Below are 19,125 nucleotides of genomic sequence, written 5' to 3'. Positions count from 1 at the left end.
GCTGTGGGTGGGTGGGGTGCTGGGGAGTGCATTGGGGACCTGGAAGCAGTGGCTCTAGAATCTACGGTAAGGCCCATCCTAGGCTGGCGACTCAGTGGGGGCAGGAAGCCATTCCCATCACAGAGGCTCCTCCCCACAGGAGTGCACCTGTCAGCAGGGACACTGGGTTTTCACCAAGCTCTAGCTCAGACAGTCTGGGGAGACCCGTCTGGCTCCAGCAGTCCTTCGCTCACTGCCAGGTATGGTCCTCTGCTTGGGGCCGATGCTATTGCTGCTGCTTCTGGGTGAGTGACCGCCTCCTTCCTCAGGGTCTCAAGCACGGATCTTGAGCACAGGGTAGGAGGGCAAGAGGGTGATTCCAGGAAAAGCGGGCACTCAGGCAGGGACACTGGTGAGAGAGCCAGCTGTGCATGGTTTTTGAGGACATCTGGCAGTGCACCAGTCTTCTGCCTTTGGGTACATCCCCAAGTCCTGGCCTTGGTATCCCTGTTGCAGGAAACTTCTTTTTCCTATTACTTCCCCTCACCCACCTTTCTTATCCTTACCCCAGCCCTAACCCGCCACTCTTAAGTCTGGAGGCTTCACAATGATTCCTTCCCAGGCATCTTCAGGGCCTCCAAGCCATTATCTTGGACTGCCCCTTCCCACCTGGGGCACCTAGGAGGGAAGGGCCACTTTAGGGTGGGATGGGGTCGGGGGGAATGGAATCTGGCAAAGGTTTAAGGCAGAGGAAATCATGGAACTGAGCGGAACTGTTCTGAGGGTGGAACTGAGGTATGAGCACTCCTGGTGGAGGGAGACAGGTAAGCGAATGGGCAGAGGTGGGGGGCAAGACCTTAGGTGACACTTGGTACTGTTAGCGTGGCTTGAGGCCTGGGGATGTGACAGGCTTTGTTGGGAGAGGAAGGCAAAGTGGGCCTGCTTCTCCGTGCATCCTGGAGGGGCGGGGAACAGAGGGAAGGGACAAAAGGGAGAGTGGAAGGACGGGCTCACCATTTCCATACCCATCCAAGTCCACCCTGCCTGCAAGTCCCTCCTGCAGAGGCCTGCTTCCCTCCTGCAGAGGCCCTGCACTGAAGCTCAGCCAGAATCCCTGCAGCCCCCACCATTCAATACATGTCTCTGAAGGAGGTGGCCAGTGCCAGAGAAGCCCCGGTCTTGTGGCAGGAGACACCCGTGACGCACAGACAGACACACACACTCACACAAAGGTGGGGAGGCTGGGCTGTGGCTCAGGACAGCCCTGTGGCCAGCCATCAGGCACTTCTCTAATTTGCTGGGGGAGGAGGGTGTTAGGCCTGAAGGGGCTCTCCAGGGCCCAGGGCCTTTTTGGGGAATCCTGTTTCCCCACCCTCCCCAGGGGAGGGGGTGATGGAGGGAGGAGAAGACAGAAGAAAGTCCAGATGGGCTTAGATACCTGACCAAGGAGGGTCAGCGAGAAGGGGGTGGGGAAGGCCTGCAGGGGGCCCGCAGGGCACAGGGAGCTCAGGAAGGAGGGATCCAGAAACCTCTAGAGTCACTCAAAGGGTGTCCACGAGGGAAGGAGAGGTGGGAAAAGGAAAAATGGTCAGGCCGTCCTAGGGTGTCAAGGAGAGGCAGTGGAGTGGCCTCTGTCCTCAACGCCATTTCTCTAAGTCTTCTCCAGCCCCGCAGCCTGGCTCAGCGTCCCGCATCAGGTTGGGTCTTGAGGAGGAGCCCGCAGAGCCCCCTGTGGCAGCTCTGGGGAAGGAGCTCAGGACCTGTGCCTGAAGAGGACCGGCCTCAGCTTCTCGGGGCGGGTAGGCCCGCCTGGGTGCGGTGCGCCCTATCCATCCCAGCCAGGGTTGCAGGAATCCCCGGAGTCCGCCGTCGGCCATGGCCGCGACGCGAGGCCGGTCAGTGAGCGTCCATCTCGCCTTCGGGCCACACCCTGCCTCCCCTCGGGTTTTAAGCGAGGCCAGGGAGCTGGGGTGCAGTGCGCGCGTAGGGCGCACAGACGCTGCAGCCTGTCCCCCCTCCACCAGGGTCCCCGAGCTCGGCGGCGCGGAACCGATGCGTGGGCGCGGCCGAGGCCTGCACGGCGGACGCGCGGTGCCAGCGGCTGCGCACCCAGTACGTGGCGCAGTGCCTGGGTCGGACCGCGCCCGGGGGGTGCCCGCGAGCCCGCTGCCGCCGAGCCCTGCGCCGCTTCTTCGCCCGCGGGCCGTCGGCGCTCACCCACGCGCTGCTCTTCTGCCCCTGCTCCAGCCCCGCGTGCGCCGAGCGCCGGCGCCAGACCTTCGTGCCCGCCTGCTCCTTCTCGGGGCCCGGCGCGGCGCGGCCCTCCTGCCTCGCGCCCTTGGGCGCCTGCGAGCACAGCCGGGTCTGCAGGTGCGGCGGGCGGGGCGGGGAGAGGGGTGCTCTGCCCGGGCGGGGCCGCCGCCGCTCATCAGCCCTCTCGCCCCGTCCCGCCGCGCAGACCCCGCCTCCTGGCCTTCCAGGCCTCCTGCGCGCCCGCCCCGGGCGCCCCCGACGGCTGCCAACCCGGCCAGGCCCCCAGCTGCCTGCGCGCCTACGCTGGCCTAGTGGGTACGCACAGGCGCGAACCCGGTGCAGGCGGGCTCACCTGGGGGTCCTCCTGTGGGGGTGCCTCCGCCTGGGTGGACGGGTTACCCCTTCTTGGGTCACCGCAGGCACCGCTGTCACCCCCAACTACGTGGACAACGCGAGCGCGCGCGTGGCGCCCTGGTGTGACTGCAGAGCCAGCGGGAACCGGCGCGAGGAGTGCGAAGCCTTCAGGGGCCTCTTTACTCGGAACAGCTGCCTGGGTAATGCGCGGGACGGCGGGGGCGCGGAGTCTGGGCTGCACTTACTGTGCCCTCCCAAGTCACTTGGCTGGGAAGAGCCCCCTTTTAGAGGCGAGTAAACAAGCTGTGTGAGGCAGCTGGCAAACCCATTTCCCCCAGCGGGGAGTCCACTCCTGGCTGCCTCCAGACAGATCACAGGCCGAAGGATCCCAGGGGTGCTTGGGCTAGTGCCCCTGCGGGCAGGAGCAGATGGTGGACAAGAGTCTGAAGTCCTGGAGTGCTAGGGGGCTCTCAGTTTGTCCCACAGGAACGAGGTTCAGTGCTAGGGCTTCCCAGCCAAGCCCACCCTGGTCACCTCTCTGTAGATGGAGCCATTCAGGCCTTTGACAGCAGATGGTCCCTAATCCTGCAGGACCAGCTGGACTCCTCCCAGGACCCTGGGCACAACCTCCTGCAGGTGGGTGCAGGGTGGGGATGGTGAGCTGGCAGCGCCACACTCCTTCTTCCACACCCTTCCTTTCCAGCCAGGCCTAGGTGGACACCTGGATGCCCTGGGGTGGGGTGGAGACAGACCAGAGCCAGGTTTCTGCTTCAAGTCCACACTCTTGTCCCCCAAGGTGTCCTCTGCAGATGGACCCCTGGAGAGATGCTTCCTGCTCTTGGAGCTTGCACTTGCTGTCCTGGCTCTGCAGCCCCTGCTGTGATGAGGCCAGCAAACCTCAGACAGCATAGCCAGCTGTCCCACCCTGCCTGGGGTACAGGACCACATCTGTGGTCTAATGCCCTGTTGGAAGGGGGCTGGCTGATCTCCCAAGCGCTTGTAACTGCTCTTATTTGTCTGGATACCCTGTGTTTCCGGCAGAGAGATGGCAACTGACTGCAAAGCCCACCATTTCCCTTTCAGTAGACCGTTCTCCACAGACCTTGGAACAGTTGGGGTCTCTTACAGGGTAAGGATGGGAGGGCGCACCTGTGTAGCTGAGGTCTCACTAGGACCCCAGATGACCTAGAGATGGTCAGAAATCATCCACATGTCTAGAATTCTAGGAAACTTTTATCAGGTCCCCAAGCAGGTCATGCACTAAGGGAACATCTGCACAAACTTAGCTCCCTGCATGGGCAAAACTCCCTCCAACAAGCAGCACCTCCTGCTTCCCAAGCACCTGTCATGAACTGCCCAGCTTGGCCATCACCTGCGCCCCATGACAAACATTGGCAGAGTTCTTTCTGTCCTTGGTTGGTGGGCATGTTGCTTGGTGGGCACCACCAGGAGTGAGAATCCAACCCCCTGCCTGGCCATGTGGCCATCTACCTGTGGTTAACCCAGCACTAGGAGTGGTATCCACAGCTCAATAAACCCATGGGTACTGAGACTGGCCTTGCTTTCTGTTGTGATCTGCGTCCTAAATAGCAAGGAATGCCAGCAGCTGCCAGGAGCTGGAAGAGTCAGGAAGGAATTCTCCCCCAAAACTTCTGGAGGGAACGCAGACCCCGAAAACTGTAATGTCAGACTTCTGGGTTCCAGTACTGTGGAAATAAATTTCTGTTGTAAGCACCAAGGTTGGGGTAATTTGTTACAGCAGCCTGGGGAAGCTATAACAAGTTGTCCAAGGTGATTAGTTTGGTTTCTGTCACTTCTGCTGAAAGGCCCTGGCTCATACATGGGCTTGACCAGATGCCACGAGGCTGAGTGCAGCTGTGGCCCCCACGACAGAATCAGGTCTGTCTTACTCGCCCATGTCATGTTGGCCTGAGCTCTATCATGACAGCAAGTTCCTGTTTGCTGTCCCTCTCACATTCACTCGGCCCTGGCCTGTCCCAGTGATTGGGTCTCTGTTGGATGTTGTCAACACTGTGCCTCTAGCTGGCAGGTATCCAGGGGTGGGGCTGAGGCAGAAAGGCAGGTGTTGGAAGCACCTGAGGATTTATTGGCGGAAACTTCACGGTTCATGATGCCCATTCTGGCTTGGAGTCTGTTCTCTAGAGGCCAGGTTGATGTGGATACCAATCCCTACTCCCCCCTCCCCCCCAGAAGAGTGGGGTGGGCCACACACAGAACTGGCTCATTTTTAATTGAAGTGTGGACACTGGCAGGTGAAATTTCCAGAAAGGCAGGAGGACAGGAGATATGCAGGTTTCGGAGATGTCCCCCGCTGGACAGCAATTTTCCAGTGTGTGTGGAAGGAGGCAGAAAGCGCCCTGCCTCGGGGGCTGCAGGCTTGAGAAGGTGTGGGTGAAGGGTGACTTAGGAAGTTCTGCCAGGTACATGTCACCCCACAACCAAAGGAGTTTCCAGTCCAGGGCAGAAGACAGAGAAAAGAAAAGTAAGATGAACTCTCTCTGTCTCTCTCTCTCTCTCACACACACTCACACACCCCCCAAAATATAAGAAATTATCTGAAAGTTCTGGTCCTCATGGGACCAGGATTAAGCGAGCAAGGAATAAAGGCCTGCAGGTTTGTGTGGGTCACAGTAACCAGAGCTGCCCTGCAGCCCACTCCACACAGGCCTCAGGATCTGGCCTGGTGTGTCCTTATGCCCAGGACAGGAGAGAAGGTAACTTTTGCATGTCAGACAGTAACACAGGGCTTCGGGGTGTGTCAGACAGTAACACAGGGCTTCGGGGTGTGTATTGGCAACTCACACCAATATGTGGGGCCAAGGATTCAGATACTAGGAACGACATTGCCACTGGTGACAGGAGTTTTCAAAATGATGACCAGTTCTTGGTAAAGTTTTGAAAAAACCGGTTTGTTCTTTTGATTTACCCAATAGTTGCTTTTCTGGAAAACTTTATTAAAGCAGCTCTCAAATACTGCTTATAACAGGGTTGGGTTCTACACTAAAATTAGAAATAGATTCTATTTTCATCAACACAAATGCCCAGCAAGAGGCTTGAAAACTGGATGGGACATGGGTCAGTTCCTTGTAGGGAGGGACAGTCCCCCATAGTCACGGGATAACTTCCCCTAAATCACAGCAGGAGCTCCCCTTCAAGGCAGTGATGGAACCCGCCCCACCCATTTCCAAAATGTCCCCTAGGGGGCAGCCCCGCGCCCTTTGAGACTATTGCCCCACAGACCGGCTGCCCCTACTGCCACCTATGCCGTTGGGATATCCACTGTGCTCCAGCCTCCCTGGCTGCCCTGTGTTGTGCAACCATCTCAGGCTGGGTAGCTTCACTGTCTGTTCTCGCAGCCTCTGAGAGTTTTGCAGCCCTCAGTATCACTTTTACAGGTTTTTAATAGTGAACAAGGGAAACCAGGCAGCTGGGAAATAGCAACTCAAGCCCCCAACACCCCCACCTCTGCCCCCAGTGATGCCGCCCTTTTATCCCTTCCCTTCTAGGCCCAGGCAGGGGTGAGCACCTAGACGTGCACACGCCCGAGCTCCCTGGGCCCAGGTGACCACAATCACCAGCCATAGAGGCGTGTGAAACATAGAGGCTAGTGGCGGAAGAGCGTAAAAATGCCCGGTTCACTCATTTACCCTACGCGGGGCCACTCCTGCCACCAGGCATGCGCTCTGCCCAGACGCCCCTGTGCCTCCTGCATTCATCTCTGCTCAGCCGCCCCCCTCATCCTAACAGCCTTCCCCAGGCCCACGATGTAAAATAGCGACCTCTCCCCAACACTTTCTACCCTCAACCCTGTATTTACCTTTTCTCACAGAATTTATTCTCTGATAATCTTCACTGGGGACCCCACCCCCCGCCCCACTAGACTGCAGCTTCCACGGGATTTTTGTCTGTTTCATTCACTGTGAAATCCCTGGCCACCAGGCAGCCTGCCAGGCCAGCCTCGTCGTGGCCAGTCGGAGGTGGCACGGGGCCGCGTGTCTCCCCAGGGACAGCCTCCCCACCACCTGTCTGAGGCTGTTCTCAGGAGCCCTCGCTCAGCAGTTACAGGGGCTGTGTTTTTTAAGGTCACGCTGGTGATTTCTTTGGCAACATAATTCCCTCAAAAACCTGGGTCTTTTCTTTGCATCCCTGGTAGGTGGAAGGCGCATGGCTGCGCGCCCGTTCTTTGTTTTCTTACTCGCACAGCTGCTCCTAAGAGGACCGCCTTGTGGTTGTCAGGCCCCAGCCGCAGACCCTTCCCTCCATTTGATTCTCAGTCTCACGACCACCTCTCGCTGACTGGAGGCTAGAAACAAGACCAATTGGCTTTTTCAAAGGCCAATTAGTTTTTTTAAAACCTAGGATTTCAGAGTTCTCCACCCTTTTCCCTTCTGCTGGCAAGAAGGGACGCAGCATTTTCTGGAACACAACCCTTGCTCGTGATGCCTGCCCCAAAGCAGCCAGTAACAATCAACACGAATCACATTCTGGCTTTCCCTAACTTCTTCCCCTCCAGCTAGAAACTCAACAGACGAGTAGTTTGCTTTCCAAGTTCTGGAATGGGGCACCTTTAGCGGATGTCTTGCTGTTTGCAGGACACCGCCCCCCCCCACTCGCCTGCCCACCCGGTCACTAGCAAAGCCAGTGCCCTGTGTTCTAGCGGTTTTGGTTACAGGGACTCTGCACTTCAAGGTACCAATTTGTATTCATGAGAGTAAGAAAAGCCGCCTGTTGAAATAACTCCCCCTCCCCCAGTGAGCTTTGGGGTGGGGGTGGTGTGAAGTGCTCTCCAGGGATGCGAAGAGCAGCACACAGGCTCTTGCTGGGCGGGGTCTTGGTCTAAGTGGTGACTCAGGGATCCTCATTCCCTCCAACACCTTAAATAGGTGGCGTCCAGTGAGTCCCAGGTGGGGGCATGTTAGGTGCCGAGTTTGCGCTCATGCCCAGCATTTTCTGCCCACAGCCAAGCTTATGGTCCCAACCTCACAATAAGGGGCCTGGGCAATAGTGACCCATGGGCTCACGGGCTGCAGCGCCAGCAAGGCACAGAGCGGGTTTTCTGTGTTCCCAGCAGACGGGTAAAGGAGAGTCCTGGTGCCCTCGGTGGCTTTTTCAGGCTTGTAGTGATCTTTCTACACCATTTGCAGTGCGGCACCCAGGAGCAGTGCAGGCCTCCCAGCCCCAATGAACCTTTACTCTTTCTAGACTCTCTGGTCTCTACTGCGCTGCCCGCTGCCTCCCCCCTTCCTCTGCTGCCACGTTCTCTTTTCTGGGCTCTGTTGCCGCCCTTATATGCTTGTCTCTCCACTCAGGTGCGCCCACTCACACACGCCCCCCCACCCCCCCAGGTGTCGCTGTCAGGCACGCAGGCAAGATCACAGGTGTAGATCGTTGATGCTAATGGCAAGGGGGGGGGGGACCTGATCACTTCCATTTACCCTACACTGGCAAAACAGGTGTGAAACTGCAGCCATGGCACATCGCCCCTGCCCCTCCCAGAACATTTGGGGAGGTCCTCCCAAGCTGACTGCGGCTTCCAGCCCGGCCATTTCCCTCCCTAACCCAGACCCAAGCTGGGGTGGGGAGGAGGGGCAAGCCTCCTCCAGGCTTCCAGCCAGGGGTGTGCCTTCCCTCCCCTGCAAGAACCACACCCTTCCTGTGCCTTCTTTTGTTCTCAATTCCCACTACACGGAGCTCATCCTTCTGGGCCTTCTGCACTTAGCATCAAGGTGCTGGAATGAGTTGTTCTGGCCCTGCTGAAGACAGGGGACTCAGACAAGGCTTTGTGTATGGACGTAAAAAAAAATCCAAGACCCAGGACCACGCTGTGACCATGGAAGACTAACCTGTCGGCCTACCAGTGGCCTAAGAGTTCAGGAGCCCATGAAGAAAGGAGGAGCTGAAAGGCCAAGGGCAGCGGTTAGGCACCAGGGTGTGCTGTACCTACCCCCCCCCCCCCCCCCCGCCCCATGTCTTCCCAGTACAACACAGGCTGTACCGGGGAGGCTGGGAAGTCTGTCCACAAGCTAGTACCGCTACCCCCAACCCTTATCAGCCAAGGGCTTTCTCTGAGGCGTTTGAAAACTGGTCAATTAAAAAAATATTTTTAGCTTTTCTTTTTTTGAATTTTTTTTATTTTTTATGAATTATTTTATTTTATATAATTCTTACATCATTTTTCATGTTTGCATAATGTATGCATTTTCATTTTGGTTATATTCCCCATACAATTCCCACCCCCTTTTTCTGACCCTAATCCCTCTTCTCCTCCCCCAGCCACTCTTAAACTTCTTTATTTTTGCATTTTTTGCTTTTCTTAAGGCTCTAATGACTAAATTGTAAAAATAAGTGAAACCAAACCAGAATTAAACAGAAGAAAAAGCACATTTTTACCAGATCTACTTTTATTTCAGAAGGAAGTTTGTATTATAGTATTTACTTTTGTTTATATACAAGTTCTTCACATTTGTGTTTAAAATGCACAGACCTCCCTTGATTCTCTTGTTCTTGCTTAAATTAGCTGTTATTTTACAATACAAAAAATACCAAAAAGTTGCAGTCCTAAATGTATGTATAACACCCACAATCCCCAGCAATGAAATAGTTTACAATACTTACTCCATATTTACATGAGTGCAATAGATGCTAAATTATACATATTAACAAACTAAGCTTGGATCCAAACAAAACAAAACAAAACAAACAAACAAACAAACCGTAAATAACTATAAAACAAAAACATTTCCAGAGTCAGAATTAGTTCAACAAAACAGGCTTCACTAGTGTTTAGAATGTTTTGTGCACAAATTCAGTTACTGAAAGTCAATTCCATTATTGCCTTTGAAAGAGAAGGCGCCAGTTTTCCTCTCCACTCCAAGTCATCTCCCTGCAGGCAAGGGTGTTTATTACTTTGAACTCAGCAGAAATGTCTCTTGGGGGGCCTGGAGATCTATAAACCATTCACGGTGATTTTTGTGGTTAGTGTCGAGTTTGGTAAATTGGGTAAACATTTCAATGAAGAGCCGGTGTGTGTGGCCTGAGGATAGGCCCTCTGCTTTCCTGGGTGTGTGCTGAGGATGGCCGGTTCCTCCAGGAAACCGCCAAAAGGAAAGATCTGGGATGACAGTTTCAGGGGCTGGATTTTGTTGTAATTCTAAAGAGCTGCTTTTTCCTCTCCGTCACTGCCCTAGCGTTAGCTTAGGTTAGTAAGTGCTTAGTAAATATTTGTTGAATGGAAGGGTGAATGACTGTAATGGAAAGAGCAAAGGTGTTCAGGGGATGCACACCACAGCCCAAGGAAATGAATCATCCTCACCCCTCCCCAATATACTCCATTAACTTGAAGGAGCAAGATTTGCACCGAAAAATGCCTTTTTCTCCCCTAATGATAGTGTTCTGGTTTTTTTCCATTTGGCCCAGATGTCTTGGTAGTCTCCAATTTCATACCTCGGGCCTCACCCACAGATATTTTGTTATCTTCTTTTGCTGACAGTCTTCTGTCCAGGGTTGCTTTTCCTTTGGATTAGCACAGAGGAGCACACATTAAGGGGATCACCACAGGAAAGCACAGATGTCTCCCCTACCCATGTGTAGGCAGGGGGTAGAGGTCTGGAGCTATTTATCAACCAACCAGTCACCCCACTTCCTTCCCCAGTTTTCAGAATAAACAATGGTCCTGGGACATGCTCATTAAAAAGTTAGACAAAACCGTAACAAAATCAGCCTGGAAAGCCCTTATTATAATAATAATTATTATTATTTTAAAATCTGATTTCTACAAGCACAGTCTTTGAACTTAAAAACCAAGAAACATTTCTGAGAAAGAGATTGGTCACTCCGGGCCTCAATACCAAGAGGCTGACGGATGCAGAGCCAACAGCCACAGGGATTCTCCCTGCCTTCGAGTCACCTCACTTACTGCTACTAAAACGGACCCCCTTCCAATCTTTCATGTGTGTACTGATAGATAATTCCCATTTTAGGAGTTATTCAACTGGAACCAGAGGCCTTTGAACACATTGGCACAATGGAGGATGCCTTTCCTTTCTCTCTCACCAACGTATCAGGGCCTATGGAGAGGCCTTCTCTGAACTCGGTCATCTAGTATATAGCACAGAAACATAACAGGTGAAACTCAGACACCGTTACATTTAATAAAAATACATTAAGATTTTTTCTGTTTTATGTACACGCCGAATGTTTGAACATTCTGGACACTATTGTATAGTTATGTACAAGTGCAATATCAATGTTTTCATGACTATTTTATGTACAGGCTCTCCTGTGACACGCAGGCATGTCTGAGGTTCCAGGTGCCTCTTGGTAACTGGCCCTAAGCCGAGTGCCTCTTGCTCCTGCCACTCCCTTTCTCTGGCGGGAGCCTGAGGAAGCTGCTTGCTATTGGCTGCAGGTGGATTCAGCTGTTTCTCTACTGTTGGAGCAGAATTAAACTTCACTTGCTCCCTTTTTTCTCCCTTTTAAGAAAAAGACATTATTTTTTAGAGGGGGGAAATACAGAAATAAGACGGTGGCTGTGGGACGTGCTGCATGTTTTTTCAAGGCATGGGATTATCATGGGGCAGAGACTTCTTTGGAAAAGGAAACACTGGTTCTTTGAACAAACAAGGAGTTCCCTAGTGGGGGGACCATTTTCAGTGGCACAGGGCCAGTCCGTTTCAGGCTCTTTGTAGGTGCCGGGATCTGCAGCAGGGATGTGGGGAGCTCTTTTCTAGAACAGTCTGCTCTTTAACAATGATGGTTGTGAAAAAGCAGCTTTTTGAGAGGCGAGACTCAAAGTAGAGGTGTTCTGTGCATCAGTGTTTTAAGGTTTGACATCCTTGAAAACATCCCTTCATGCACTTCTTCATGGGAGTGGGTGTAGTGTTGGGATGAGATGACACTCCCTCTCTAGGCACTGCATTCGAAGGTGAAATGCCGCAGTTTTTGCTCCTGTGAGTATTAATTTCTCCAATTTCACAAACTTGAGCATTTTGTTCAGAGGTCCATGCCAATAAGGAGATGCCAGAGAACCTCAGGCTTTGAAGCAGGACAGAGATGTCGGGAGGCTGCTGCATAATACCAGAATACAGAGCACCATAGACAGACAGACAACTTCCAGGCAGCGCCCTGGGCGAGAAAGGCAGGGACTGCCTTGCCCGAATGAACTTGGTCACTTTCCTTTTGGCATAGTTCTCCCTCCTCATCCACCTGTTCCATGTGCTTTTCATCCTTATCCCCACAACCACCACCTCGGTCTGGGAAGGAGGCCGTGAGGGCCGGGCCCCTCCTGCGGGAAGAGGGCAAACAGCTCCAGGCCGTTCTCTGGACTTGGCAGGTTCTGGCCTGCAGTGGGGGACTGTCCCTTTCCTGGTACGACTCCCCCTGGGTCCTGAGAATGACCCTCATGCTCAGAGCAGGCTACAGAAACAAGAGCAGCTCTTTGATCCAGGGGTCCCATGAGCTGTGTGCTCTCTGTGTGACGTGAGCAAGACCATTCCCCTGCGGTGCCCTGGCAGGAGTGGCCAGAGGGCTGGTGCCAACATCGGGCGGGGAGGCGCATGGGACCACGCCTGACTTAGTGTCATTCCTGACAAAAAAACAGGAGCTTTCCGTTAGATCATTTCTACTTGCCTCTCAGTTCCTGCTGCTAGGTTAAATGTTCCTTGGGGTGAGAAAATTCTTTCCTGACTGCAAATGAGATTTTAGAAAAAGAGCAGATTGCCAATGATTGCTATTTAAATTTTGTAAGAATGTAGGAATGCAATATGTAAAAACTTAGACTTACTAACTCTCCAATTGCTAGATCTATTTAAAGTCTAGGCACTTAGTGTGTGTGTGTGAAAGAGAGAGAGAGGGAGGGGAAGAGAATTCAAATGGATTAAGACTAGATTAATCAAGTTGCTATAGAAAACTACCTATTACCTCAGTTTACATTCTGAGTAACACTGCTGACCTTGATGTTTAAAACAGCCCCAATCTATCTTAGTTTGATGGGATCCAAAAGAGATGGGCCATTATTAGTTTTCAACTAGAAAAATGCTACTCCCTGGAAAAAAGCTCTGCCTAAGTCGTGCAAGAATAAATAGCACGTCTTTTGAAAAAGATAGCAGGCTTCAGATGAAGAGTTAACTCATCTGATTAGTTTTTAAAAGACCGTGTTCAAGAACGACTGATGATGAGAATCTGCTTGTAAACGCTACAGCTTGTGTTTCTGCAGTGGAGACAGTCCCAAGAACAGCTGCACAAGTGAACCTGAGTGTCATCCCAGCTTCTCACTGGCTCCACCCTGGCCTCCCCCAGAACCACCGGGGCACCCCGACCTGTCATTAAACCATTTTCCTATGCAAAAGTCAAAGGTTAGATGCTGGAGCACAGATGGGAGGAACGGTCAAAGAAAGCCTGTGAACATGCAGATGAGTCGGATGTCGTGAGGGTTTCCAGTCTTCCGCCCGTACCGCCTTGCCCTGCCTGCTCCCTCTCCTGCAGAGGGCTCTGGTCGTCAACACTAGCTCGGCTCTCGCAGAGTCCCTGGCCCCAGCATCAAATGCAGGTGCCAGGCTGTGCAGGGGGCTGCTGCTTTCGGTTTCTCACGGCTCCTGACTTCTCTTTGTACACTATTGGTATCTGCTGGGAAATGTCCACCAGGGCGCTGGCCACCGCGAGACCTTGGGAGAACCCACAGAAGGGACACATGTTAAGGAGCGGCTGGCTTTGGTTTTTAAAAAATTACTTAAATTTTTTTTTTTTTTACATTATCTTGGTGCAATGAATCAAGTACATAGGGAAAGCCATTTTCTCCCCACTTCACCGCCCCCCCAACCATGTGAATGCTTTCGTGAGTTTGCACATGTTCTTCAGGTGCAGCTCTGTTTTACAGACACTAACCCATGTGCTTCGCCCCCTGCTTTTTACACAAAAGTGTAGTTTGCTTTGGGGCCTCCCGGGTGGTGCAAAGGGTTAAGACACAACCTATAAAGCTGTCCGCAGCCTATGCAGCATGAGTTCGATCCCCGGCCAGGGAGCAACCCACATGGCGCAGCAGACCTCTCCTGTCGCGCCCACTGCTCCCCTCAGCAGTGTATTTCAGTCAATCTGCCTGTTCTGTTCCCCACTCTGTCTCCGGTGAATCCTCTCACCCTCCACACCTCTGGCCTGTACCCCAATTCTTGTATGCATAAATAAATAAATCTTTAAAAAAAAAAGTGTACTTTGCTTTTTAGCAGATCTACCAAGCACTGAGCTCCGCCTGGGGTTGGGCGCTGAAATGAGAATTCAGACATGCTCGGGCACTGAGTTTCTCCTGCCTTCCACCAAAAGGTGCAAGAAAAGCAGCAGCAGTCTTAACGATGCAGCTCAGATTAGCTCCACTCAGCCAGAACTAGTCATTTTCATACATATCCCATGACACAAGTTAGAACACACTCTGGCGGCAGGCTTTGGGGTAAACAGGTTCTTTAAATTCCCCATGCCTCAGTTCCCTTATGTGTAAAATGGGGGTAATAGCAGCACAGGGATTCTGTGGGGAGTCAGTGAGTGAATTCCTGGTGGTCTCAGACTGGAACCCACCTCCACCACCACCTCTGCTTTAGGGACTGGTGGTTCCATTGCCTGATGGCTATTAGGGAGGGAGAGTTCTGGGAAGCTAGATTCTTGAAACATGGGAAACGGACAGAGCCCTGCTGAGGCCCTAAGGAGTCAGGTTAGAGGGGCTTGTTACTTCACCTTGCCCATCCTCTAAAACAGAGGCCTGCGGGGGTGGGTAGCTTTTAAGTTCCTGGCATGTCTTGGGGCATCTACACCAGGGACAACTGATAGGGCAAAGGCAGAGCTGGGTGCTCTGGGAGTCCTGAGAGAGGCACCATCTAAGATGGAGGAACAGAAAGGGTGGCAGGAATGGCCCCAGTCTTGAGGAGGATGAGGAGGTCTTATCAGGAGTCCAGGGATGGGGGTGTATCAGTCTGAAGCAGGCCAGCACTATTCAGTGTTGCCTTTGTACCCCAGTTCTCTGTGAAAGGGAAGGAACTAAAAGGGAAACCGTGTTTGTCACGACCCTCATCCACTCACCCGACTGTCCAGGAGGAGGGATTCCACCAAGGCCTCGAGGGAGCCTCACAAACACAGAGAGGACAGCAGCTTTGTTGCCAAAACAAGGCTCCAGGGCAATGGGCTTGGGTACAGTCTGGAGGAAGAAAACACAGAATTACCTAAAGCAGTCCAACACTACTGCCTTTAGAGGGGATTTGTGAGGCTGTCCTCTATATTAGTTGCTGTTGTTATGTAACAGATTACCACAAACTTAGTTGCTTAAAACACCTCCTATTTATTATCTCAACTCTGCATGCCCATGTGAACTCTGTACAGATCTCTACTTGGGGATACAGGTCTATTCAAATCTTCCACCCGCTCTGGAAAAGTCTTATCTTCACAAGGTGGAAGTCAAGTTATTAGCTGGGCTGGCACTTATCTGGGGGGTCAGGGAGAGAATCTGCTTCAGAACTTAATCTGGTTGTTGGCAGAATCCAGTTCCTCTCAGCTGTAGGCCTCAGGTCTCCATTTCCTTGCTGGTGGTCAGTCAGGGGTCACTCTCTCTAGAGGCCACTGGCCTTCCTCATATGGCGCCTCCAGCCTCTAACCACACAGCGAGTCCTTCTCAAGCTTCCTCTTCTCTATCTTAAGACTTCTGTATCTTGGAAATTTTATTAGTTTTGCAAAATTCCTTCATAGCAGTAGCTAAAGTAGTGTTTGAATAACTAAGAAAAGGGAATCTTGGGTGGCATCTTTAGAATTCTGCTTACCATACCTCTCAATATGTCATGAATTTCTTCAATTAAATTAAGAAAATAATTTCCAGAACCATTCTGGCTGCAGCACAGGGAAGTAACTGGATGGTTGAAATAGCAGAGGGGGGGGTGATCAATTGTGAGGTGACTGCAATCATCCAGGCGAGCACTGGACAGGTTAGGATGGAGGTGGAGGTGGTGTAGAGTGGTCAGGAAATATTTTTAATACAATAAAAAGATTTGAGGACAAATTGACAGTCAAATGAAAGTGCGAGCAAGGATGAGTCAAGGAAGATGCCACGATTTTGGTAGGGATCTTCTTGGATCTTGTTGATTTTAAGATGTTCTCTTCATCTTTGGAGTTGTGTAGTCACTATGATAAATCCAAGTATAGTTTTCTTCTCTCTTCTTCCTTCATTCCTTAAGCCTGCTTGTGGTATGTTTTGCTTTTGGAATCTGTATAGTCATGCCTTCCATTCTTTGGGAAATTTTCATCTATTATCTCTTTGAATACTGCCTCTCCTCCATTCATCTGTCTGGGGGTTCTGACTAGGTCTTTTCATTTTATCCTCCACATTTGTTATATCTTCCTTCTCTCTCTGTTCTGCATTTTTTTTGGGGGGGGGGTTATCTTCTACTTTAAAAAACTCCCATTTAGGTCTGATGTGCTACATTTAACATGTAATTTCAGTTATAAAAAAAATTCAGGGGGCCTCCCCGATGGCACAGCGGGTTGAGCACCGCGCTATGAAGCTGTCCGCAGCCTCTGCAGCACTGGTTAGATTCCCGGCCAGCCAGGGAGCAAACCACATGGCACGGTAGACCTCTCCTGCCTTGCCCGCTGCTCTTCTCAGCAGTGTCTTTGGTTCGTCTGCCTGTTCTGCTCCCTAATCTATCTCTGGTGAATTCTCTCACCCTCCCATGCCTCTGGCCTATACCTCAGTTCTTGTATAAATAAATCAATTTTTAAAAAAAAAATTAAAAAAAACTTCAACTACTGTATTTTCCATTTCTAAAAGATCCATGTGTGTTTTTTTTTTTTTTTCCCAGATCTCTTTTGCATTCTTTCATGGCTTCTTCATCTTTATGATTCTGCATTTTATTTCTTCAAATATTTCATACATAGTTATTTTCTTTGATTAATTCTAACATTTGAAGTCCTGTCTCTATCGACCATCTATTGCATTTGCTTACTTACTCATGGTGGCTTGCCTCTCCTATCGCTGGTGAGCTTTGGCCGTTTTTAATCTATGAGAATCCTAGTTTAAATTTGGGATCTTCTTCTACTCAGAGGATCTGCATCTACTTTGGCTAAGACTCATGGTGTGTTACCAATATGGAACCACTTTAAACCCTTCATGGTTCTGGTTTTGGTTCATGGCTCATTCTTTTTTGGGGGAGGAAAAGAGAGTGGTATCTGAAAACTTGACCCACTTCCTGTGAGCTCAGTAATACTCTAACAAACATGTTTTATTCAGGGCATATAGCTGATTCCCTAGAGTATTTGAAATTATTTCATCATTTTGCCAAAAAAGTCATAACTTTCTTCATTTTGGGGAGAAAGGCAGGGGTCAGAAATATTTATTTTCTATAAAATGCATAGTGAATTATGACTTTGGCCTTTTAAGACCACATCCAAGTCATTACAAAGAACAATGGTTCAACTTAGCTATTATGCAATAGAATATTTAGAATACATTTAATATCAAACAGGTCATTTATTTTAGAGTACAATTAGTATCACACAGATCATTTATTTAAATCCTAGAACACAAGACTTCTTAACAACACACTTAAAGACAAGAAAATGAAAGCAAAAGAATACCTGACAACTTCAGTGTGTTGCCTTGCTGATAAAAAGAGAGGAAAACATAAGAGGCAACAGAACAAGGCTCTCTCTCTTTTTGGTTTCCCAGACACAGAATCATGAGTTTGACAAGGTAAGTCACAGGGACTTCTGTATCACATTCTCACCTTTATAGTCCCCCCGATGAGATCAGGAGGCTCTTCATCTGTTTCCAAGGCAACATTTACAGAGGCAAAGGGACGACTGGCCATCTGCTGCATCTCTCGAAGAAGTTGCTAATAAGTAGCACAGCAACCATTAATGCAGTGAGTATTGAAGGGGATTCTATTAGTGAATAACACATTAAATCACCTCATCTTCCCTTGATTCAAACAAATCAAGTATAAAATATGTTGAGATGGTTTGGGACAATTGGACAGGGACTGGATAAGATTAGATAACATTAGGCATTATTAAAGGCATTATTAAACTTTGCTAGACATTATATTTAAGTATTGTTATATTAATTAAGGTCCTTATCTGTTAGATACTCAAGTACTCACGGGTATAATGCTATAATAACTGCTTGTTAAATATATAAAATAAATGATGTAGCCCTATCTCCTCACATTTTTATTACTAGACTAAAGCCAAGTTTTCTTTCTTCCAGCTGAAACTTGAACCAAGTATTTACACTTTAACAAAAGCCTGTACCTTGTTACATAGTAGATAGGAATTGAAAGAGCTCTTTACTGCTCCAGCCTCTAGTATTTTGTCAACATGAGTGATGAACTTACAATGCAAAAAGGGTGGCATAATTCCCACTGAGGCTCTGTCTGCCAGTTACTACTAAATAGCTAATTCAAGGACAGACTTGTCGGTCTTTATCCATTGAGTCTTACCTCTCTACGCCTGGAGGCCCAACAACTTTGCTTGATCTTCCAAACCACAGCAGCCACCAGGAGCAAAGAGAGGAAACAACTGTGAGAAAGGAAAGTACCAAGTTATTATCCCAGCCCCAAGTCAGCACCACTATCACCCACAACTGAGAGCAGGAGGGGACCAGTGCCCAGCTACCAGCTTCTTTCTGGTGAGTCATAACAACCAGGTTCCGGTTCACAGGAAGCAGCATGTAAGAAGACTGGAAGCTGAGCTCCCACCGACCTCTAGACTGTCCTGTCCCAGGTACTGAGAACATTGATCTCCCACTGGGCCTGCGTCAGAATGGCACATCACAGCTGATTCCAAATTAGGAAAAGAATTAAAAGATAACTATGATAAATAAAAAGCATGCTATTTAATCAAATTAGCAAATTTTTACTGTTAAGGTCTAAAAAATTAAGTTAAAGGAACAATAGCTTTTTATAAGGAAGAGGTACACTCAACTCTATTTCTAGAAAGTAAAAGTAAATATACATATACATATATATATGGTGCAGTACATATGTATGTGTGTGTGTGTGTGTGTGTAAAAAACAGAGCAATCAACTCAAGGGACAACTTTCTGGAGGTACAAGAGAGTAACCCCAGTGGTCTGTGACTGCAGTGATGACAATGTTCTGTCTTCTGTAGCCCAGGCATCGAATGGTTTGAAAACCTACTGTGACAGCAAAGAGAACAACTGATTTCTGGTTAGAGAAAGCATGGGCCCAACACATCAGCCTCTTAGATAACAGCATAAATTTATTTTTCAACTGGCATTTTCACTCATTAGCTCGAAGGGGCAGCCACGTGGCCCCAAGGCTCCACTGCGGGCAGGTTGGCCTTGCAGGTGGCAGTATGCTAGGTGACAGGCAGCCTCCATGCCTCCAGGTGTCCAGGGATGGAACAGGGGCAAGAAAGCAGGTCCTAAGACTTGTTTTGGACACAACGAATTCTGAGCTATCTGCCTATAGCCAAGGAAGATGTTGGGGGCAGATACGTGGAGGCTGGTGCTAGGTCTGGTCTGCAGATGGC

General features: G+C 50.2%; 2 protein-coding genes across 3 annotated transcripts in view; one reads left to right on the top strand and one right to left on the bottom strand.

Annotated features, from left to right (window-relative positions):
• The first annotated feature begins 40 nt into the window (after nucleotides 1-40).
• On the top strand, nucleotides 41-4,315 carry GFRA4 (GDNF family receptor alpha 4). Its single transcript, XM_037521368.1, has 5 exons — nucleotides 41-284; nucleotides 2,004-2,546; nucleotides 2,640-2,786; nucleotides 3,131-3,222; nucleotides 3,383-4,315. Exons 1-5 carry the CDS (start codon nucleotides 242-244, stop codon nucleotides 3,467-3,469), a joined length of 912 nt encoding a protein of 303 aa, XP_037377265.1. The 5' UTR covers nucleotides 41-241; the 3' UTR covers nucleotides 3,470-4,315.
• Nucleotides 4,316-8,948: 4,633 nt separating this feature from the next.
• Nucleotides 8,949-19,125, bottom strand: part of ATRN (attractin) — a 112,618-nt gene continuing 102,441 nt past the window's right edge. The window contains exons 26-29 of one of the 2 annotated variants that reach the window (XM_054697521.1): nucleotides 18,072-18,150; nucleotides 17,358-17,465; nucleotides 14,664-14,782; nucleotides 8,949-13,268 (exon numbers count right to left, since the gene is read on the bottom strand). In XM_054697521.1, the coding sequence (XP_054553496.1) occupies nucleotides 13,109-13,268; nucleotides 14,664-14,782; nucleotides 17,358-17,465; nucleotides 18,072-18,150 (466 nt within the window). In that variant the 3' untranslated portion in view covers nucleotides 8,949-13,108. The remainder of the gene's footprint in view (nucleotides 13,269-14,663; nucleotides 14,783-17,357; nucleotides 17,466-18,071; nucleotides 18,151-19,125) is intronic. The other variant, XM_037498292.2, reaches the window with a different exon arrangement.

The sequence above is a fragment of the Talpa occidentalis genome, unplaced genomic scaffold (genome assembly GCF_014898055.3).
Source record: "Talpa occidentalis isolate TD23 unplaced genomic scaffold, MPIMG_talOcc4v2.1 talOcc4.10, whole genome shotgun sequence".
Lineage (NCBI taxonomy): Eukaryota > Metazoa > Chordata > Mammalia > Eulipotyphla > Talpidae > Talpa > Talpa occidentalis.
This window is presented reverse-complemented; position numbering and strand designations above follow the sequence as displayed.